We start from the raw sequence: 19578 nt of genomic DNA, 5'->3' as shown, positions 1-19578 counted from the left end.
TTGTAATGACATGAGTAGAGCATTACCCAGAGGGACACTCAGTTTCTAACACAAAATGGCCACTGTTTGAGGCACAGAGCAGAAGAAGCAGCTTTACAAGGATGAGTGCTACAGTCATCGTAGCACTGGCATTGTAAACTGGAGGCCTTTGGCCGTAAATTGAGACCCCATATTCCATGAGCTTCAAAACAACTAGACTACACAGGGCTACTAATGTGTGGAGGAAGAATGAAATGTACCAATTTCCCTCAGACCCTCCATTTTTGGTTAGGAACACTAAATAAACTCTGAGGACTCAGTTCTGATGAGGGTGAGACTGGAAAGGAATTTAGCCATATGAGGCAGGCAGTCGCTGCTTTGTTCGTATTTGCGTCAATTGGTGAAGAATTATCCTTCATATTTTTGTATTACATTTTTTATTTAACTAGACAAGTCAGTTAAGAACAAATTCTTATTTACAATGACGACCTACCCTGCCAAACCCCAACCCGGACGACGCTGGGCCAATTGTGCGCCGCCCAATCACGGCCAGTTGTGATATAGCCTGGAATCAAACCAGGGTCTGTAGTGACGCCTCTAGCACTGAGATGCAGTGCCTTAGACCGCTGCGCCACTCGGGAAAATCTGCAGATATTAATTATGAAAGTATTAATTTTGTCCCCCCACACACTACTTACTGTAAGAAACCAGTGTTGAGTTAGCTATCAGCGTCTGGAGACCCCCCCGCCCCGGTCAGTCTAACAGGGCATGTGTTTCCCCCACAACCAGTCTCCCTGGCGTTTCCACCACGGCCATTCTCCCTGGCCTGGCGTGACACACTAGATCACAACAACAAAAGATACATAACACCCCCCCCCCCCAATCCCGCCACCCCACTAGTCTTCCTCAGTCACCCATCCCCCAGTCTTGTGTGCCATGACACACAAGGCTGGCACAGCAGAGAGGAGATAGATAAGAGATTGCCCATTTGTAGCTTTCTCTCTTTTGCATTATAAAAAAGACAAGGAAAAACAAGGATTTGCCATGGTCGCCTCTGCAGTCCACTGCATAGCAGCCTGGATGTCTGGGGAACACATGTGAGCCTGCCTGCCACACACAAACACACAGAGACAGACAGAGAGTGCAGAGGGGAGAGCTCTAACCCAACCCCCACCTAAGCTCTCTGTGGTACAGGGGCCTTGCAAGGCCTCCCCTGCCCCCAAAGCCCCCCCCCACTCTTTTGGGAAAGCAATCTGTGATTTTCAGGTATTCACATTCAGATTTGCACAGCAACAGTCACACAACAGAGAAGGAGGAGGAAGGAATGTTGTAATTAGAGTTGAGATAAAGAGACAGGGCTTACCTCTGTGGATGCATGGCTGCCTGACACACTGTTATGGCAACACTTATAAAACATGGAGGACACTCTCAGCCGGGGAAGGCTCCGTTCTTCAGGCAAGACGATCAGGCCTGTCTGATGGTAGCCAGGCCCTGACTGGCCCCTTTGTCACAGGCGGGATGTAAGACCGCATCCGATTGGCCGAAGGGTTTCCTGAGTAATTATCTTTGTTCAGCGCAAGCAGGAGCAGCTCTGAGTGCAGGAGAGACATATAAAAAATAGAGAGAGCTAGGCCCAAATCACCAAATAACACACACACAACAATGTAATACTTTTTCCTAAGGTTGCATCTGGTGCAAGTTGTGTTATTTTCACAGATTATATAGTGGAAATAGCAGCATCTACTAAATGAAAAACAGACAGCAGGGTTGCTCTGTTGTAACCTCCATTTTTGTAGAGAAGGCCTTTGTCTAAACCCCTCCCTTCTTCTCAACCGTCTTCAGGAGAGAGAGGGCACATAGGCTCGTTCTTCACCAAAACTACAACCAAGGCCTGGAGAAATTGCACACAATTTAAAATGTAGACCAGGGAAGGTTTCCCTATAATATAAGTAGAATTAAAAGAAAAACTGAATGCTAAATCCAGATGATATATAAAAAATATATAGGATTAACATAAAAGGAAACAAGTTACAAATATTCTGTAATAAATATGAATAAATTCAAAAGAAAAGCTATTTATGGGCTTGTTCCAAAATAAAAATAGCTATTATGTATACTACAACAAGATGGGACTCATTTTATCTGCTAAGAGCTACATTAAAACATTTTACTAAAATAATACTTTTATAATTAATAAATCATCAGGCCAAACAACATTACTTGAACGTTCAGTTTCTCTAAAAGAGAAACATACAAGTAAAACAAAAACAATTTCATTTAAAAAAAAGCCAATACTTTTTAGGCAAAAAATATTTGAAAAATAAATACATACAATACGTTACATATTGTTATATACCAGGGGTCAGCAACAGGCTCAATAGTGATTTTTTGGGAGCTCCCCAGAGTAGTTTGGGGGTTGTTTTCGGTTGAAAAAAAGACTAAAATGATTTTGTAATGCCAGACAATGCAGACCAGAACAAATGACAGTGTGTGCATGTACGTGTGTTTCCAAGGAACCTCCCGCTTGCATCATGTGCTTTGTGAAAATCATCAATAATTCACTGTACCTGGGTAACAGCACCTGTCTGTTATTGCTAACTCTCAGACAGGCCAGTTTGTCAATTGGAGTAGGTTTTAAATAGCTCACCAGGCCACACTCCCAACACAGAGGTTACAAGCAATGGTAACTAAGGCTCGCACACATTGAATGTGGATCTAGAGTTTTTCTGTTTCCTCTGTCACCATTTTTCACACAATTCCACATGTAAAATCGATGCGCACTCGGTTCTCAAATTTCGTTCAGAAGTGCTAAATATTCTCGGCCAGCAAACGCTATTGGTGTGTCTGAGCCCTAACACTCTGTGCTTGTAACTACTACTACTCTTCACCATCTGCTACTATTCCTTACCACAGGTGCAGATATGTGAATAGCAAAGGTTATATCATTATAGCCTTTCCGGCAGGTAGCCTAGTGGTTAGAGCGTTGGGCCAGTAACCGAAAGGTTGCTGGATTGAATCCCCGAGCTGACAAGGTAAAAATCTGTCGTTCTGCCCCTGAGCAAGGCAGTTACTGTTCCCTGATGGCCTGGTTGTCGATTAAGGCAGCCCCCCGCACCTCTCTGATTCAGAGGTTAAATGTGGAAGACACATTTCAGTTGAAGGCATTCAGTTGTACAACAGACTAGGTATCCCCCTTTCCCTTTTGAAAGGATATGTTGTGAGCACAGGACATGTGTGCTTGGTGGAGAATTGGGGCCAGAGGAACACAGAAGTAATTGGTTTCATAACACAATTTAAGCATGTGCAATGCTGTCCTCTAGTGAATAAAATGAGAATAACATAAGACAGATTCAGACGCCCCTGGCCCTCACAGGTTCACCATTTCCACCGGTGACTCTTCACACCTGCCTCTATATGAATACTACTGACATATTTGTTGGCACCAACCATGCTAATGTGACAACTGTCTAGCCTAGATTGATGGATATACACTCCTCTGAACTATTTGTGCGGTGTCTTGCCTAAAAGGACAACTGTTTGGCCAGATGGTTATTCACTCTGTGCCTTTTTTCCGCTTGCTGTTAGGGATCTTGGCCGGGTTACTGTGAAGCATTTGTTTGACAAATTTGTATGACAAATGTTGTCGAAAGGACTAGGTCTATATTGATTGGTTTTCAATCAGCTCGTACTCCTGGTACCTTGACCATTGTGTAATGTTTCCGGAACAGTTAACAGTTAGCTAGGTTTAAAAAGTTAAGCGTACAGAAAATGTAATCCATGACTGTAGCTACTCGGTACTCCACTTTAAAAAAGGACATATTGATACAGACATTGACATATCTATAAATCCTGGCATTTGTACAAATGATATGGCAGAGCCCAATTATACCATAACAGCTCATATCAATATGGTTTGACAGCCTATACTAAAATACATATAATTGTGTTATTATTGAATGTGAAGGCTGGGGTCAGGAGTGACTGAATGAGTGACAAGCCAGGGTGAAAGATTAAACCATCATTGACAGTAGGATTACCCGAATGTGTACCTAGTTACCTAGGTTGGTTCCTTTTGGCTGTACAATTCCATATACTTAACAGACTTGTAAAGTGTAACTACGTAGCTATATCAAACGGGTTCACCATCACCACCAGCTACTTCCTTTGCGTAGTGGGCTTTGTTGGCTACAGTAACTAGCTAATGTTAGCTAGCCAACTAGCTGCTGACGTTAATAATAACAACCGTTTCCTGATTCACATTGAGAAATATTTCCTATTTTACACGCTTTATTTTGCCAAAACTAAAGGAATAAATGGTATTTCACGTAAAACAATCAATACGTACCCGATAATGAAGATATGTATGTAAAATAAAATCTGACTGGACGGAATGAAAGATGGCTTGGAGGTATCCCTTCTTTCCCTCAACATTGATTGGGCGGATTCGATTACGCTGAACCTCGGGGCACCGGTGCATGGTCCGTGACATGCATCCTGCAGAAGTATTAACCTCTTCTCCATAACATATTTTCAAACTAGTTTTTATTGGGAAGGCAGATAAAGCGTTTTTATCAAAAGCAATACATTTTGCATGCGAAAACACATAATCCTACTCATTACTCCTCGTGCTTAACTGCGTCACTTTTGTGTGGAGCAGACTTCGCCGTGGGCTTTGAACGGGGCACCTGGCTCACGCCCGGGAGGCAGCCCGGGTCCAAAACGATTGCAATCAATTTTAACCCTGTGCCAGATTAATCGAATACCCTAATTGACTTGCTAGGAAACCGACACCTCCTCCACCAATTCCCTTGCACGTGATTTGTTCAGCATAGTGTCAACCAGGGGTTCAACGAGGCGGGATTTTCTATCTACGTCAATGGGCGGATCTTGAGTGTAGGAACCGAACTGTGAGGGGACGTTTGACTGGCCAGTAACGAAGTGCGTGGTGTTGTGTACATTTTTATCGTTTCTAAGCTAGTTAACACATGAACGGCAATTTACACCGTGAACTGGCAGTAGTGGCAGGAGCAAAATAGGACAGTTTGCATCTGAATGCAAGCGGGGGCTGCGAGTGACTGAATAGCGGCAGGTAGTGAGAGCTGTATCGGTCAGCCATGGGTTTCCGAAAGAAGAACAAGAGCCCGCCGGTGCTGAGCCACGAGTTCGTGATCCAGAATCACGCGGATATGGTTTCATGTGTGGCTATGATAATTCTCCTCGGCCTGATGTTCGAGGTACAGTGTTAAACCCTGGAATGTATGCTGCACAGTATATAAGAAAACGCCTCGTCTGAACTGTGATGACAACGTCAGCAAGACTCAAAGGGGACTGGGCGCAAGCGTCTCCCTTCTCAAATGTCACACCGATTGCCAAGGAAGACAGGAGGCACACTGCTAAATAGTTGCTGGTCAGCTAGCATGTCACACCAACTAGCTAGCTATCTAATATTACCAAATGGATAGATAGCGCTAGCCAGTTTGCTATCACATCCATGCATGTGACAGTAAACGATGGGGATTGTTTACATTACCCAACTCCCATTCAAGTCTGCAAAAACGTAATCAATTGAGTGCTTGTTGCTGTTAACTGAACTTGCTAAGTTAGCCTGCTAGGCAACTTGTTCTGAAAATGAAACACGATCGCATGTTGGCTATCTAGCCAGTTCCCCACCCAATTTGTCAGTCTCATTGAGTACGTTTACATATACACTTATAATCTATCCACTGATTATGGCAGTAGACAGATTATGCAATAGTCATGTAAACGCCTTACTCTGTTTATCTTAATCTTATTAAGGTCAAAATCGAAGTAAACATACGCCAATTAAAACACAATGTCTGGGCAATCTTTGGATTGATTAAATCATGTAAACACTTTAATGGCGTTCCAGCGGTGTATTTGGTCTGCGCATGTGCTAGCACCAGCCGAGCGAGCCTCCGTCTAGCACGAGTGAGGTATGTTAGGAACAACTGAATGTATGGGTCTTAGAAGTAGTTTTCATATACACACGTCATATGTTTGAAATCAGAATAACACTTGTTTCCCAAAAATAACATGTTCGCTGTGGTAGAACGTTTATTTTGATTGGCGATTTTCAGCAGTTATCAGAGTGCCATCAGGTAGCCAAACAGGATTATTAGGGAAATCGTTCTTCTTGCAAAGCATGTATTGGTTTTAATCGAACCATTATATTAATCTGGCTATCCACAATAATCGCAAACATTTTATTGTGATTGATTCCTATGCATCTGCATTATCAGGAAGAACCACTCTTGTTACAAAGTACCATTACAAGACCTTTTGCTACAACATTGCTTCAATCTTTCGTTTATTGCAGGTCACAGCAAAGTTTGCCATCATGTTCATCACCGTTCAATACAATGTGACTCAAAGTCTTGGTAAGTTTACATAATTTTTATTAGTAGTTATTTTGCCAAGTTGACACATTCTCATTTACAGCAATGACATAGGGAATAGTTACAAGGGAGAGGAGGGGGATGAATGAGCCGATTGGAAGCTGGTGGTGATTAGGTGGCCATGTTGGTATGAGGGCCGGATTGAGAATTTAACCAGGACACCGGGGTTAACACCCCTACTCTTACAATAAGTGCCATGGGATCTTTAGTGTCAGGACACCCATTAAACATCTCATCCAATTAATGGCACCCTACACAGGGTAATGTCCCCAATCACTGCCCTGGCACATTGGGGTATGTATATATATTTTTTTAGACCAGAGGAAAGAGTGCCTCCTACTGGCCCAGCATCTGGTCTCCCATCCAGGGACTGACCAGGACCAACCTTGCTTAGCTTCAGAGCCAAGCCAGCAGTGGGATGCAGGGTGATATGCAGCTGACATAATTCTTTGTATTTATTTCTAAAACGTAATATAATTTTACAGTATTTAGTGCATGTATCCAGTACCTTGTATTTGAAGCCATTGACCAAGTTGTTTTTTTGTTCATCTGTATGTTATCAGACGAGAGGGCTGAGCAAGTGAACCTGTACCAGTACGGTCCTAAAGACATAGCCACTGTGTTCTTCTACCTGCTCATTGCTGTCATACTCCACGCCTTAATACAGGAATACATTCTCGATGTGAGTGTCTCTGCACACAGACCCCTTTTTGTATGTGTGTACGTGTATGTGCATGCACGTGTGTGACTGAGAGAGAAAGGAGGATATCTGTATAGGTAGTTAATCTACAGAACACATAGTCACTGTGTGTGCTCGTGTGTGTCTCTCCCCCTCTTTTCCAGCCCAAGTGTGATCATAACTGAAGGTCTGGCCCTGTCTCTCTTAGCAGTCTTATCCTTCTCACCCTCTTAGGCAGTCAAATAGTATCCTCCTCGGCCACTTCCTTCTCTTACACAGCCCACAGCAAATGATAACGGACACGTTTCTCTTCGTCGGTATGCATGTCTCATGTCCTATTCTCTCTGATTTCAGAAAATGAATAGGCGGTTGCACCTGTCGAAAACCAAACATAGCAAGTTCAATGAATCGGGACAGCTTGCTGCCTTCTACTTATTGTCCTTCATCTGGGGCTGCAGCATCTTAACAGCGGTAAGAAGACCAATGAAACGCTGCCAGGAGCCTTGGAATATTATGTGAAGACAAGATAAGCAGTCCATCCTGTTGTATTTGTTCTTTGGCTCATGCCGTCTCTCTTCTTACCTGTTAGGAGGAATTTGCGACAAATCCTACTTTCTTATGGGAGGGCTACCCACACACCCACATGGTGTAAGTAAGGATTTATACATACATTTTACGCCTTCGGGTCACTCATTCATTATTTCAACATTTCAGAGGGACAGGGTTAGTACTGTTTTCATCACAACATTTTGTGGAGTTACCAAGTGTTCTAGAACACAATAATTCTCCACAAGTGTTCTGTGACGGCTCAGATTTTTGAGTTGACACAGTGGAAAGGCCTTAGTGACCCAGGGTGTATTGCAGCCCTAGTATTGTGCATGGGAGTACACTGTCCTGCTGTCTCATCAAATCCATTTTAGACATCAGGTTCCCCTAAAATATTTATTCCAAATGTGATGTTTTACTCAAGCTACACACACAGCGCTAAGTGTCTGTCTTTTCCATCCCTCTCCTCATTTGTCATTGTGTGAAGAGGTGTTATTTCAATCCATTTTATTAGGGGAAATAGATTAAGCAGGAATGCATAGATTGTGAACTGAATATTTTCACCCAGGTTACATACATTTTTCTTATTGATGTTTGTAAATGCATGTAACAGGATCTAAGTTGTCATGAGCAAACGTTCATGTCCCGTCATATCCACTCGCTCCCTGCATAGATAGACCGGATCTCTGCCTGCCTCTAACCTGCCCTCTCTGCAGCTTTCAGGTGAAGTTCTTCTACATTTGCCAAATCGCATACTGGCTCCATGCCCTTCCTGAGCTGTACTTCCAGAAAGTGCGAAAGGTAAGGGTGCATGATCACACCTTGGGTTAGGTCCTAAAGATGACACATCTGTCATTTAAACATGGAAGGATACATCTTGTGATTCTGTAATTCCCCATTGTTGCAAGACATGGTTCATATTCTTTATTCTCCTCTTACAAACCCTTTTGTGGCTGTAAAAGTCATGTGGCACTGAAGCTGCTGTGCCACACACCTACACTGATACAGCAGTCATTAATAAAGGCTCTTTCCTGCTTGTGTGTTTCAGGAGGATATTCCCCGCCAGCTCTATTACATTTGTCTTTACGTCTTCCACATCACCGGTGCCTACATCTTAAAGTGAGTGTGCGTCATCTCAGGGAAGTGGTTAGATAAGAAGATAAAGACTATATGAATGGAGCTACCGTTCAGCACTTCCTTACTTATGCACTTTAAAACCTCTTCGGGATAGGAACCTTCATCTCAATTTCCACCTAAAATGACATACCCAAATCTAACTGTCTGTAGCTCAGGACCTGAAGCAAGGATATGCATATTCTTGGTACTATTTGAAAGAAAACACTTTGAATGTGGAGATGTGAAATTAATGTAGGAGAATATATCACAATAGATCTGGTAAAAGATCAAACAAACAAACAAAAAAATGTGTTTTCTATTTTTATTGCAAAGAAAAGCCATACATTGAGAGAGGAAGCTGGGGATAATTTAGATGTTGTCCACAACAGGGCAACAGACTGATACATTTAAGAATGAGAGAGCTACATAATATTTTGTATGAAGTCTCACAGGTGTCACTCACGAGTTTGCCCAAATGTACCCAAGTGGCCGAATTGGTCAGTTGATACATTTTCAAGTCGATAAATATAGAGAAAATACAAAAATGCTATGGTAATAAAAAATGTAGGTTTACACACAAAGATGAAGGGGGCTGTACTTTCCAGTCATGTCCAGCTGAGGTCCTGGCTGCCTTTTAGGTCGACATGATGGTGGAAGTGACTCCACATCATCCTCTAGCAGTGTGCCAACCTCCTCTCCCTCAGTGGTAGTTGCCCCTAGTGCACTGGCCCTCCTCCACTTCTGAGCTGGCCTCTTCACACGTCTAGATGGCCGGGTGGGTGTGGAGCCAGAGACGGCAGCAGGGGTCAGACTGGAGGAACCAGTTGTGGGGGATGGATGACTTGAATGTGGTCTCTTTGGAGTTGGCTCGCAGAGGTCACCTCTACCACTATTGAGGATTTAAAAAAAAATCTGAACTCAAGTTTACTATTACTTATTTTATTAGACTTTTATTTTAGCAGTGGGTGAACCCTGCATCAATACTTTTACGGATGAGCCCTGTATCAATACATAAAATACACAACACATCTATAAACATATATATATATTATATAGAGTATGGGGAACACAATCACTGTAATGAAATATGTGGACCAATAGGCATTAAGACACTCAAACCACAGCCACAGCATGTCATAGCTAACATAAACATACACAGTCAAAGGTTTTAGAACACCTACTCATTCAAGGGTTTTTATTTATTTTTACTATTTTCTACATTGTAGAATAATAGTGAAGACATCAAAACTATGAAATAACACATATGGAATCATGTAGTAACCAAAAAAGCCACTCATTTACATTTACATTTACATTTTAGTCATTTAGCAGATGCTCTTATCCAGAGCGACTTACAGTAGTGAATGCATACATTACATACATTTCAATTCATACATTTTTTTTTCTTCCCCGTACTCTTTTTTTCCCCTCACTCTTTGCCTTGATGACAGCTTTGTACACTCTTGGCATTCTCTCAACCAGATTCACCTGGAATGCTTTTCCAACAGTCTTGAAGGAGTTCCCACATATGCTGAGCACTTGTTGGCAGCTTTTCCTTCACTCTGCGGTCCAACTCATCCCAAACCATCTCATTTGGGTTGAGGTCGGGTGATTGTGGAGGCCAGGTCATCTGATGCAGCACTCCATCACTCTCCTTCTTGGTCAAATAGCCCTTACGCAGCCTGGAGGTGGGTTGGGTCATTGTCTTGTTAAAAAAAACAAATGATAGTCCCACTAAGTGCAAACTTAGTGGTGTATCGCTGCAGAATGCTGTGGTAGCCATGCTGGTTAAGTGTGCCTTGAATTCTAAATAAATCATAGACAGTGTCACCAGCAAAGCACTCCCACACCATCACACCTCCATGCTTCACGGTGGGAACCACACATGTGGAGATCATCCGTTCACTTACTCTGCGTCTCACAAAGACACGTCGGTTGGAGCCAAAAACCTCAAATTTAGACTCATCAGACCAAAAGACAGATTTCCACCAGTCAAATATTCATTGCTCGTGTTTCTTGCCCCAAGCAAGTCTCTTCTTCTTATTGGTGTCCTTTAGTAGTGGTTTCTTTGCAGCAATTTGACCATGAAGGCCTTATTTACGCAGTCTCCTCTGAACAGTTGATGTTGATGTGTCTGTTACTTGAAATCTGTGAAACATTTTATTTGGGCTGCAATTTCTGAGGTGCATTTAACTCTAATGAACTTATCCTCTGCTGCAGAGGTAACTGGGTCTTCCTTTCCTGTGGCGGTCCTACGAGAGCCAGATTCATCATAGTGCTTAATGGTTTTTGTGACTGCACTTGAAGAAACTTTCACAGTTCTTGAAATTTTCCAGATTGACTGACCTTCATGTCTTAAAGTAATGATGGACTGTCGTTTCTCTTTGCTTATTTGAGCCGTTCTTGCCATAATATGGACTTGGTCTTTTACCAAATAGGGCTATCTGTATACCACCCCTACCTTGTCACAGCAAAACTGATTGTCTCCAACGCATAAAGAAGGAAAGAAATTCCACAAACTGACTTTTAACAAGGCACACCTGTTAATTGAAATTCATTCTACCTCATGAAGCTAGTTGAGAAAATGCAGTGTGTGTGAAGCTGTCATCACGGCAAAGGGTGGCTACTTTGAATATATTTAGATTTAACACTTTTTTTGGTTACTTCATGATTCCATGTGTTATGTCATAGTTTTGATGTCTTCACTATTATTCTACAATGTAGAACATAGTAAAAATAAAGAAGAACCCTTGAATGAGTAGGTGTGTCCAAATTTTTGACTGGTACTGTATATACAGTACCTTCGAAAACTATTCAGACCAATTGACTTTTTCCACAGTTTGTTAGGTTACAGCCTTATTCTAAAATAGATTACTTTTTTTTTCTCTCAATCTACACACAATACCCCATAATGATGAAGCAAAAACAGGTTTAGACATTTTTGCTAATTTATTAAAAATAAGAAACAGATATTACATTTACATAAGTATTCAGACCCTTTACTCAGTACTTTCTTGAAACACCTTTGGCAGAAATTACAGCCTTGAGTCTTCTTGGCTACACCTGTATTTGGGGAGTTCCTCCCATTATTCTCTGAAGATTATCTCAATCTCTGTCAGGTTGGATGGGGAGCGTCGCTGCACAGCTATTTTCAGGTCTCTCCAGACATATTCGATCAGATTTAAGTCCGGACTCTGGCTGTGCCACTCAAGAACATTCAGAGACTTGTCCAAAAACCACTCCTGCGTTGTCTTGGCTGTGTGCTTAGGGTCGTTGTCTTTCGCCCCAGTAGGTTTTCATCAAGGTTCTCTCTGTACTTTGCTCCGTTCATCTTTCCCTCGATCCTGACTAGTATCCCAGTCCCTGTCGCTGGAAAACACCCCCACAGCATGATGCTGCTACCACCATGCTTCACCATAGGGATGGTGCCAGGTTTCCTCCAGACATGACGCTTGGCATTCAGGGCAAAGAGTTCCGTCTTGGCTTCATCAGTCCAGAGAATCTTGTTACTCATGGTCTGAGTTATTTTGGTGCCTTTTGGCAAACTCCAAGCGGGCTGTCATGTGCCTTTTACTGAAGAGTGGCATCCGTCTGGCCACTCTACCATAAAGGCCTGATTGGTGGAGTGCTGCAGAGATGGTTGTACTTCTGGAAGGTTCTCCCATCTCCACAGAGGAACTCTGGAGTTCTGTCAGAGTGACCATTGGGTTCTTGGTCACCTCCCTGACCAAAGCCCTTCTTCCCCGATTGTTCCGTTTGGCCGGGCGGCGAGCTCTATGAAGAGTCTTGGTAGTTCCAAACTTTTTCCATTTAAGAATGATGTATGCTACTTTGTTCTTGGAGACCTTCAATGCTGCAGACATTTTTTGGTACCCTTCCTTAGATCTGTGCCTCGACACAATCCAGTCTCGGAGCTCTATGGACAATTCCTTCAACCTCATGACTTGTTTTTTCTCTGACATGCACTGTCAACTATTGACAGGTGTGTGCCTTTCCAAATCATGTCCAATCAATTGAATTTACCATTGATCTTCCTTGAGATGTTTCTACAACTTGGAGTCCACTCCAAGTTGTAGAAACATCTCAAGGAAGATCAATGGAAACAGGATGTGCCTCAGCTCAATTTCAAGTCTCATAGCAACGGGTCTGAATACTTATGTAAATAAGGTATTTCGTTTTTAGAAATTAGCAGAAATTTCTAAACCTGTTTTCGTCTTGTCCTTATGGGGTATTGTGTGTAGATTAACGACAAAAAAATGTATTTAATTAATTTTAGAATAAGGCTGTAACGTAACAAAATGTGTAAAAAGTGAAGGGGTCTGAGTACTTTCCGAATGCACTGTTTACCCGGAGAGAGTTTGGTGTCTGGGGTGATGGGTGAGGTAGTTGTAAACCTGTATGGATGTATTTGCTTTGTCCTCAAAATACCTCCCATACAGGCAACCTTTTTAATCTTCCTACATGCAGGTCAAGTCTGATAAACTAATTTGTTGTGTGAAAGTGACTGTGGGAAAAGTTCAGCAGTAATCACGGTAGTTGTGATATCCTATCAAAGTAGTATAATCATCAGAAGTACCTCTAACTGTTTTAGCTGACCTCTGAACCTCCTTGACCCAATACTATTTTAATGGCCTTCTGTTACTCAGCTCCTCTCCTTCAAGACCACTGGTCTGGGAGATGGGTAAAGGCAGCGTAGGGTTTTAATTTGATCCTAGTGCTCCACATACCTCTTTCTGATCACTGGGCATGACTGACAGGAGTATAGGGAAGGAAGGAGGTCATTCAAGTTTTTTTGCAAATGGCTTCAGTGTTATGATGTATCCTTTTCCCCTGCTGATGTTGTGGGCTGAATCACTTTTCCCTGTGTCCTTTCCGTATCCTCTCTCGAACAGCCCTCGTGGTGGTGGTCTTACCCCAAAAAACAACCTTAATATTTCTAATCGATGGGAGGACACCTACTTGTTGAGGAAAACTCATTCCAGGAATCAGGCAGAACTTATCAGCTATAGGAGTTTATTCAATCAATTGCAAGAGAGATCACTCTCAGGATAAACCGGAGAAGAACTCAAGAGTTACAGAATCACACAGTCATTATATACTTATTCTACACAAAGAGCTGATTGCCTCTCCTAGGGGAAAGCAAGCTTACATGAGAGATAAGGGGGACTTGGCTCCACTTCCTTAAAGCATTGTACAAACAAAAGCATATTCTAACCAGTTCTCACAGCCTACATGACTGAGGGGAGTGATGAGTTCATTTCAGTTAGAAGAAGAAGTTGGCCTTGAGCTGGGCCTCTAGTGCCTGATCGATAAGGAGTCAGCAGCAAATCCCTCCTTTGTGCGGTGTGTGAAGAGGGTACTGGACAGCTATGGAGAATTACCAGTTGATACAGTACATATAGTACTATTCAAGCATTTACGTAGCATTAGACTGTAACAGAACCATTTTGCCCAAACATACTAAGCAACAATATTGGAAGTAGTGCCGGTCATAATTTCATTGCATGGATCAATTATAGGCCCTTTTTATGGTAGATATGCATAAATCATCGCTTCTATCTTCTGAACAACTTCCTCCTGCAAATGTGAATAATATTTAATTTTATTGAGTAGTTCAGTACTGTTAATCCCTGGGCAGAAAATGTAATCTGATGAAGGTCTGTTATCTGTTTCCCCTGGTGTTTGCGGACTTCCTGTGTTCAGCCTCCACCGGCTGGGCCTGGTGCTGCTGGTACCTCACTACCTGGTGGAGCTCCTGTTCCACGCCTCACGCCTCTTCTACTTCAGTGATGAGAACAAGCAGAAGGGGTATGTATGAATTGTACGCTGGACACCCCCTCCATTTTCATACCAGTCAATACAAGGAGGGGGAGAAGTTGGGAATAAAACCTGCATACAGAGAGAGGTTTTGAATTGAATTTGTATTATTGCCACCTTCAGCAAGTCACTTGTGTGATACAATGGGAGCTTTTCATTTACATTACATTTACGTCATTTAGCAGACGCTCTTATCCAGAGCGACTTACAAATTGGTGCATTCACCTAATGATATTCAGTGGAACAACCACTTTACAATAGTACATCTATATCTTTTTTTTGGGGGGGGGGTAGAAAAATTAGGTTTCAGGTGTCTCCGGAAGGTGGTGATTGACTCCGCTGTCCTGGCATCGTGAGGGAGCTTGTTCCACCATTGGGGTGCCAGAGCAGCGAACAGTTTTGACTGGGCTGAGCGGGAACTGTGCTTCCGCAGAGGTAGGGGGGGCGAGCAGGCCAGAGGTGGATGAACGCAGTGCCCTTCTTTGGGTGTAGGGACTGATCAGAGCCTGAAGGTACGGAGGTGCCATTCCCCTCACAGTTCCGTAGGCAAGCACCATGGTCTTGTTGCAGATGCGAGCTTCAATTGGAAGCCAGTGGGAGTGTGTGGAGGAGCGGGGTGACGTGCGAGAACTTGGGAAGGTTGAACACCAGATGGGCTGCCGCGTTCTGGATGAGTTGTAAGGGTTTAATGGCACAGGCGAATGTTGTAGAGCATGAACCTACAGGATCGGGTCACCGCCTTGATGTTAGCTGAGAACGACAGGGTGTTGTCCAGGGTCACGCCAAGGCTCTTAGCACTCTGGGAGGAGGACACAATGTCAACCGTGATGGCGAGATCATGGAACGGGCAGTCCTTCCCCGGGAGGAAGAGCTGCTCCGTCTTGCCGAGGTTCAGCTTGAGGTGGTGATCCGTCATCCACACTGATATGTCTGCCAGACATGCAGAGATGCGATTCGCCACCTGGTTATCAGAAGGGGGAATGGAGAAGATTAATTGTATGTCGTCTGCGTAGCAATGATAGGAGAGACCATGTGAGGATATGACAGAGCCAAGTGACTTGGTGTATAGTGAGAATAGGAGAGGGCCTAGAACTGAGCCCTGGGGGACACCAGTGGTGAGAGCACGTGGTGCGGAGACGGATTCTCGCCACGCCACCTGGTAGGAGCGACCTGTCAGGTAGGACGCAATCCAAGAGTGAGCCGCGCCGGAGATGCCCAACTCGGAGAGGGTGGAGAGGAGGATCTGATGGTTCACAGTATCAAAGGCAGCAGATAGGTCTAGAAGGATGAGGGCAGAGGAGAGAGAGTTAGCTTTAGCAGTGCGGAGAGCCTCCGTGACACAGAGAAGAGCGGTCTCAGTTGAATGGCCAGTCTTGAAACCTGACTGATTTGGATCAAGAAGGTCATTCTGAGAGAGATGGCAAGAGAGCTGGCCAAGGACGGCACGCTCAAGAGTTTTGGAGAGAAAAGAAAGAAGGGATACTGGTCTGTAGTTGTTGACATCGGAGGGATCGAGTGTAGGTTTTTTGAGAAGGGGTGCAACTCTCGCTCTCTTGAAGACGGAAGGGACGTAGCCAGCGGTCAAGGATGAGTTGATGAGCGAGGTGAGGTAAGGGAGAAGGTCTCCAGAAATGGTCTGGAGAAGAGAGGAGGGGATAGGGTCAAGTGGGCAGGTTGTTGGGTGGCCGGCCGTCACAAGTCGCAAGATTTCATCTGGAGAGAGAGGGACGAAAAAGGTCAAAGCATAGGGTAGGGCAATGTGAGCAGGACCAGTGGTGTCGTTTGACTTAACAAACGAGGATCGAATGTCGTCAACCTTCTTTTCAAAATGGTTGACGACGTCATCCGCAGAGAGGGAGGAGGAGGGGGGGGGGGATTCAGGAGGGAGGAGAAGGTGGCAAAGAGCTTCCTAGGGTTAGAGGCAGATGCTTGGAATTTAGAGTGGTAGAAAGTGGCTTTAGCGGCAGAAACAGAGGAAGAAAATGTAGAGAGGAGGGAGTGAAAAGATGCCAGGTCCGCAGGGAGGCTAGTTTTCCTCCATTTCCGCTCGGCTGCCCGAGCACTGTTCTGTGAGCTCGCAATGAGTCGTCAAGCCACGGAGCAGGAGGGGAGGACCGAGCTGGCCGGGGGGATAGGGAACATAGAGAGTCAAAGGATGCAGAAAGGGAGGAGAGGAGGGTTGAGGAAGCAGAATCAGGAGATTGGTTGGAGAAGGACTGAGCAGAGGGAAGAGATGATAGGATGGAAGAGGAGAGAGTAGCAGGAGAGAGAGAGCGAAGGTTGCGACGGCGCAATACCATCTGAGTAGGGGCAGAGTGAGTAGTGTTGGAGGAGAGGGAAAAGGATACAAGGTAGTGGTCAGAGACTTGGAGGGGAGTTGCAGTGAAATTAGTAGAAGAACAGCATTTAGTAAAGATGAGGTCAAGCGTATTGCCTGCCTTGTGAGTAAGGGGGGACGGTGAGAGGGTGAGGTCAAAAGAGGAGAGGAGTGGAAAGAAGGAGGCAGACAGAAATGAGTCAAAGGTAGACGTAGGGAGGTTAAAGTCACCCAGAACTGTGAGGGGTGAGCCATCCTCAGGAAAGGAACTTATCAAGGCGTAAAGCTCATTGATGAACTCGCCAAAGGAACCTGGAGGGCGATAAATGATAAGGATGTTAAGCTTGAATGGGCTAGTGACTGTGACAGCATGGAATTCAAATGAGGAGATAGACAGATGGGTCAGGGGAGAAAGAGAGAATGTCCACTTGGGAGAGATGAGGATTCCAGTGCCACCACCCCGCTGACCAGATGCTCTCGGGGTATGCGAGAACACGTGGCCAGACGAGGAGAGAGCAGTAGGAGTAGCAGTGTTTTCTGTGGTAATCCATGTTTCCGTCAGCGCCAAGAAGTCGAGGGACTGGAGGGTAGCATAGGCTGAGATGAACTCTGCCTTGTTGGCCGCAGACCGGCAGTTCCAGAGGCTGCCGGAGACCTGGAACTCCACATGGGTCGTGCCCGCTGGGACCACCAGGTTAGAGTGGCAGCAGCCACGCGGTGTGAAGCGTTTGTGTGGCCTGTGCAGAGAGGAGAGAACAGGGATAGGCAGACACATGGTTGACAAGCTACAGGAGAGGCTACGCTAATGCAAAGGAGATTGGAATGAACACTCACTGACACTCAATGACACTCAAATATAACTTTCCAACTTCCACTTTAGAAATTATAATTGATGTAAACTTTTCCTCCCTTATCGGACTAAACTGATTGATTTGAATAACCGATAGTGTCTTACGTGAGCCCATGGAAGGTGTCACTGTTGTTCCCATGGTGACTAACTCAGATTCTCTTTTGTTTTCCAGTTTCACTCTGTGGGCGCTACTTTTCGTCATCGCTCGGCTCCTTACCCTCACCCTCTCCGTACTGACTTTTGGCTTCGGACTGCCCCGCGCAGAGAACCAGGGTTTCTCACTGGCAAAGGGAAACTTCAATGTGCTTACCATTAGGCAAGTCATGTTTCTTAAGATCGCTTAATTTGCCCTGTTACCCCCTCTGATTCGGCCCTTGAGAGCAAGTTTGAACTTTTCATCTGTCAAAAAAGTAAAACGCCTGTCATTGCTCATGGCTGGTCTTCATAATGTTTCCCCACTTGCCTCTCAGGATGACGTGCCTGGCTGCCATTTGCCTGACCCAGGCCTGGATGATGTGGAAGTTCATCAACTTCCAGTTGAAGAAGTGGAGGGAGCACAGCCAGAGCCAGGCCTCCAAGAAGAAGGCTTTCAGCCCGAAGAGCAAGCCCCACAAGAAGGACCTGGCCCGGGGTGAGTCTGCCGCTGCCCCTGCCCCCTTGGAACACCCACCTCCAACCATTACAACTCTGCAGATATGTTTCTGACATGTTGTTCTTGTTTGTTTTGTTAGTAGGTTCTGCCAACGGTGTGGTGAAGTCCGATGACAAGACGTCACCCCGTGCGAGAAAAGCCAAAGCCTCATAGAGTTGGAGGGAGAGAATGGAGGGATGGAGCTGAGGAGAAGTGAGGGGCCTATTCTCAATGTGACATTTTGTCTTTTCATCACTTACATTTTTTTATCTATTCCCCAAAACAACCTTAACTGTCTGTTTTGTGTTAGAACCTATGTTTTAATAGTTATGTTTTTGTTTGTTTTGAGGACCTAATATGTTTGTGTTCAGTTGTTCTTTCTGTGGATGGGATGTAAGCAGGGCAGGGTCGACTGGTTAAATGTTTTAAAGTATGAATCCACTACCCGTGTGTGCCCCACCAACTGCCCCACTGCTTGTGCTGTGTGTTCACTTTGAACGAAAACATGGGGTTTGGCCCTAAGCCACTCTGGGCTGGCCTTTTGGGCAAGGTGTGTCTGTGCTATATCTCTCCCACTCAAATTTCGTTGCTTGAGGAAGTGGGAAGTAACTGGATAGATAATTGGTCAAAAAGTCATTTTTGGAGAGGAATTATCTGTAGCGATTGCATCCAGCTTCAGGGCCCTAGTCAATCAAACTTTCTAACTGGGTTTCTGAGGAAGTCAAACATGCACTGTTCAATCTTCACAGCAAGAGTGCATGTCACGATTCATGAGCTCAACAAAACATGTAAAACAAGAAGTGTGTGAAACATTGGACTAAAAGTTTATTTTACCTTGTCATTGGTTTTGTATAGGGACCTCACCATTAACTCCTAACGGTGTCCGTTTGATGCCTGTATTGTTACTTGCTTTTGCCATATGAAATCTGTGCTATTATGGGATTGAGGCACTGTTAGTAGTTAGTCATTGAGTAGCCCCGTCTCACAGATTGACCAACTCTCTATCAGCCATATTCTGACTCAACTGGCCTTTATCCAAAACTCCATTACTGGAGATAATTCCTTTATCCATGCAGACAGAACTAGATCTCTTGAGCAAATGATGCATTGATGTACAGTACCAGTCAAAAGTTTGGACACACCTACTCATTTCATGGTTTCTTTATTTTTACTATTTTCTACATTGTAGAATAATTGTGAAGACATCAAAACTAGGAAAAAACACAT

General features: G+C 44.2%; 2 protein-coding genes across 10 annotated transcripts in view; one reads left to right on the top strand and one right to left on the bottom strand.

Moving 5' to 3' along the window:
* The window catches only part of LOC115168371 (protein kinase C-binding protein 1), a 29841-nt gene extending 25430 nt beyond the window's left edge, over window positions 1-4411 (bottom strand). For all 6 annotated transcript variants that reach the window (XM_029723564.1, XM_029723566.1, XM_029723565.1 and 3 more), the window contains exons 1-2: window positions 4325-4411; window positions 1343-1570 (exon numbers count right to left, since the gene is read on the bottom strand). In XM_029723564.1, coding sequence (XP_029579424.1) covers window positions 1343-1396 — 54 coding nt within the window. In that variant the 5' untranslated portion in view covers window positions 1397-1570; window positions 4325-4411. The remainder of the gene's footprint in view (window positions 1-1342; window positions 1571-4324) is intronic.
* A 460-nt stretch (window positions 4412-4871) lies between these two features.
* On the top strand, window positions 4872-19179 carry LOC115168370 (translocating chain-associated membrane protein 1-like 1). 4 transcript variants are annotated; one of them, XM_029723560.1, is made up of 11 exons: window positions 4872-5213; window positions 6317-6377; window positions 6959-7077; window positions 7429-7545; window positions 7664-7722; window positions 8337-8421; window positions 8669-8739; window positions 14440-14544; window positions 17893-18036; window positions 18191-18351; window positions 18455-19179. In XM_029723560.1, the coding sequence occupies exons 1-11, from the start codon at window positions 5094-5096 to the stop codon at window positions 18523-18525; spliced, it is 1113 nt and encodes a 370-aa protein (XP_029579420.1). In that variant the 5' UTR covers window positions 4872-5093; the 3' UTR covers window positions 18526-19179. The 4 variants fall into 4 exon arrangements, with proteins under 4 accessions (XP_029579420.1, XP_029579419.1, XP_029579423.1 ...); XM_029723559.1 differs by having other exon boundaries at window positions 18452-19179; XM_029723563.1 differs by having other exon boundaries at window positions 4894-4917; window positions 18452-19179.
* Window positions 19180-19578: the final 399 nt, after the last annotated feature.

The sequence above is a fragment of the Salmo trutta genome, chromosome 30 (genome assembly GCF_901001165.1).
Source record: "Salmo trutta chromosome 30, fSalTru1.1, whole genome shotgun sequence".
NCBI classification, from domain to species: domain Eukaryota; kingdom Metazoa; phylum Chordata; class Actinopteri; order Salmoniformes; family Salmonidae; genus Salmo; species Salmo trutta.
This window is presented reverse-complemented; position numbering and strand designations above follow the sequence as displayed.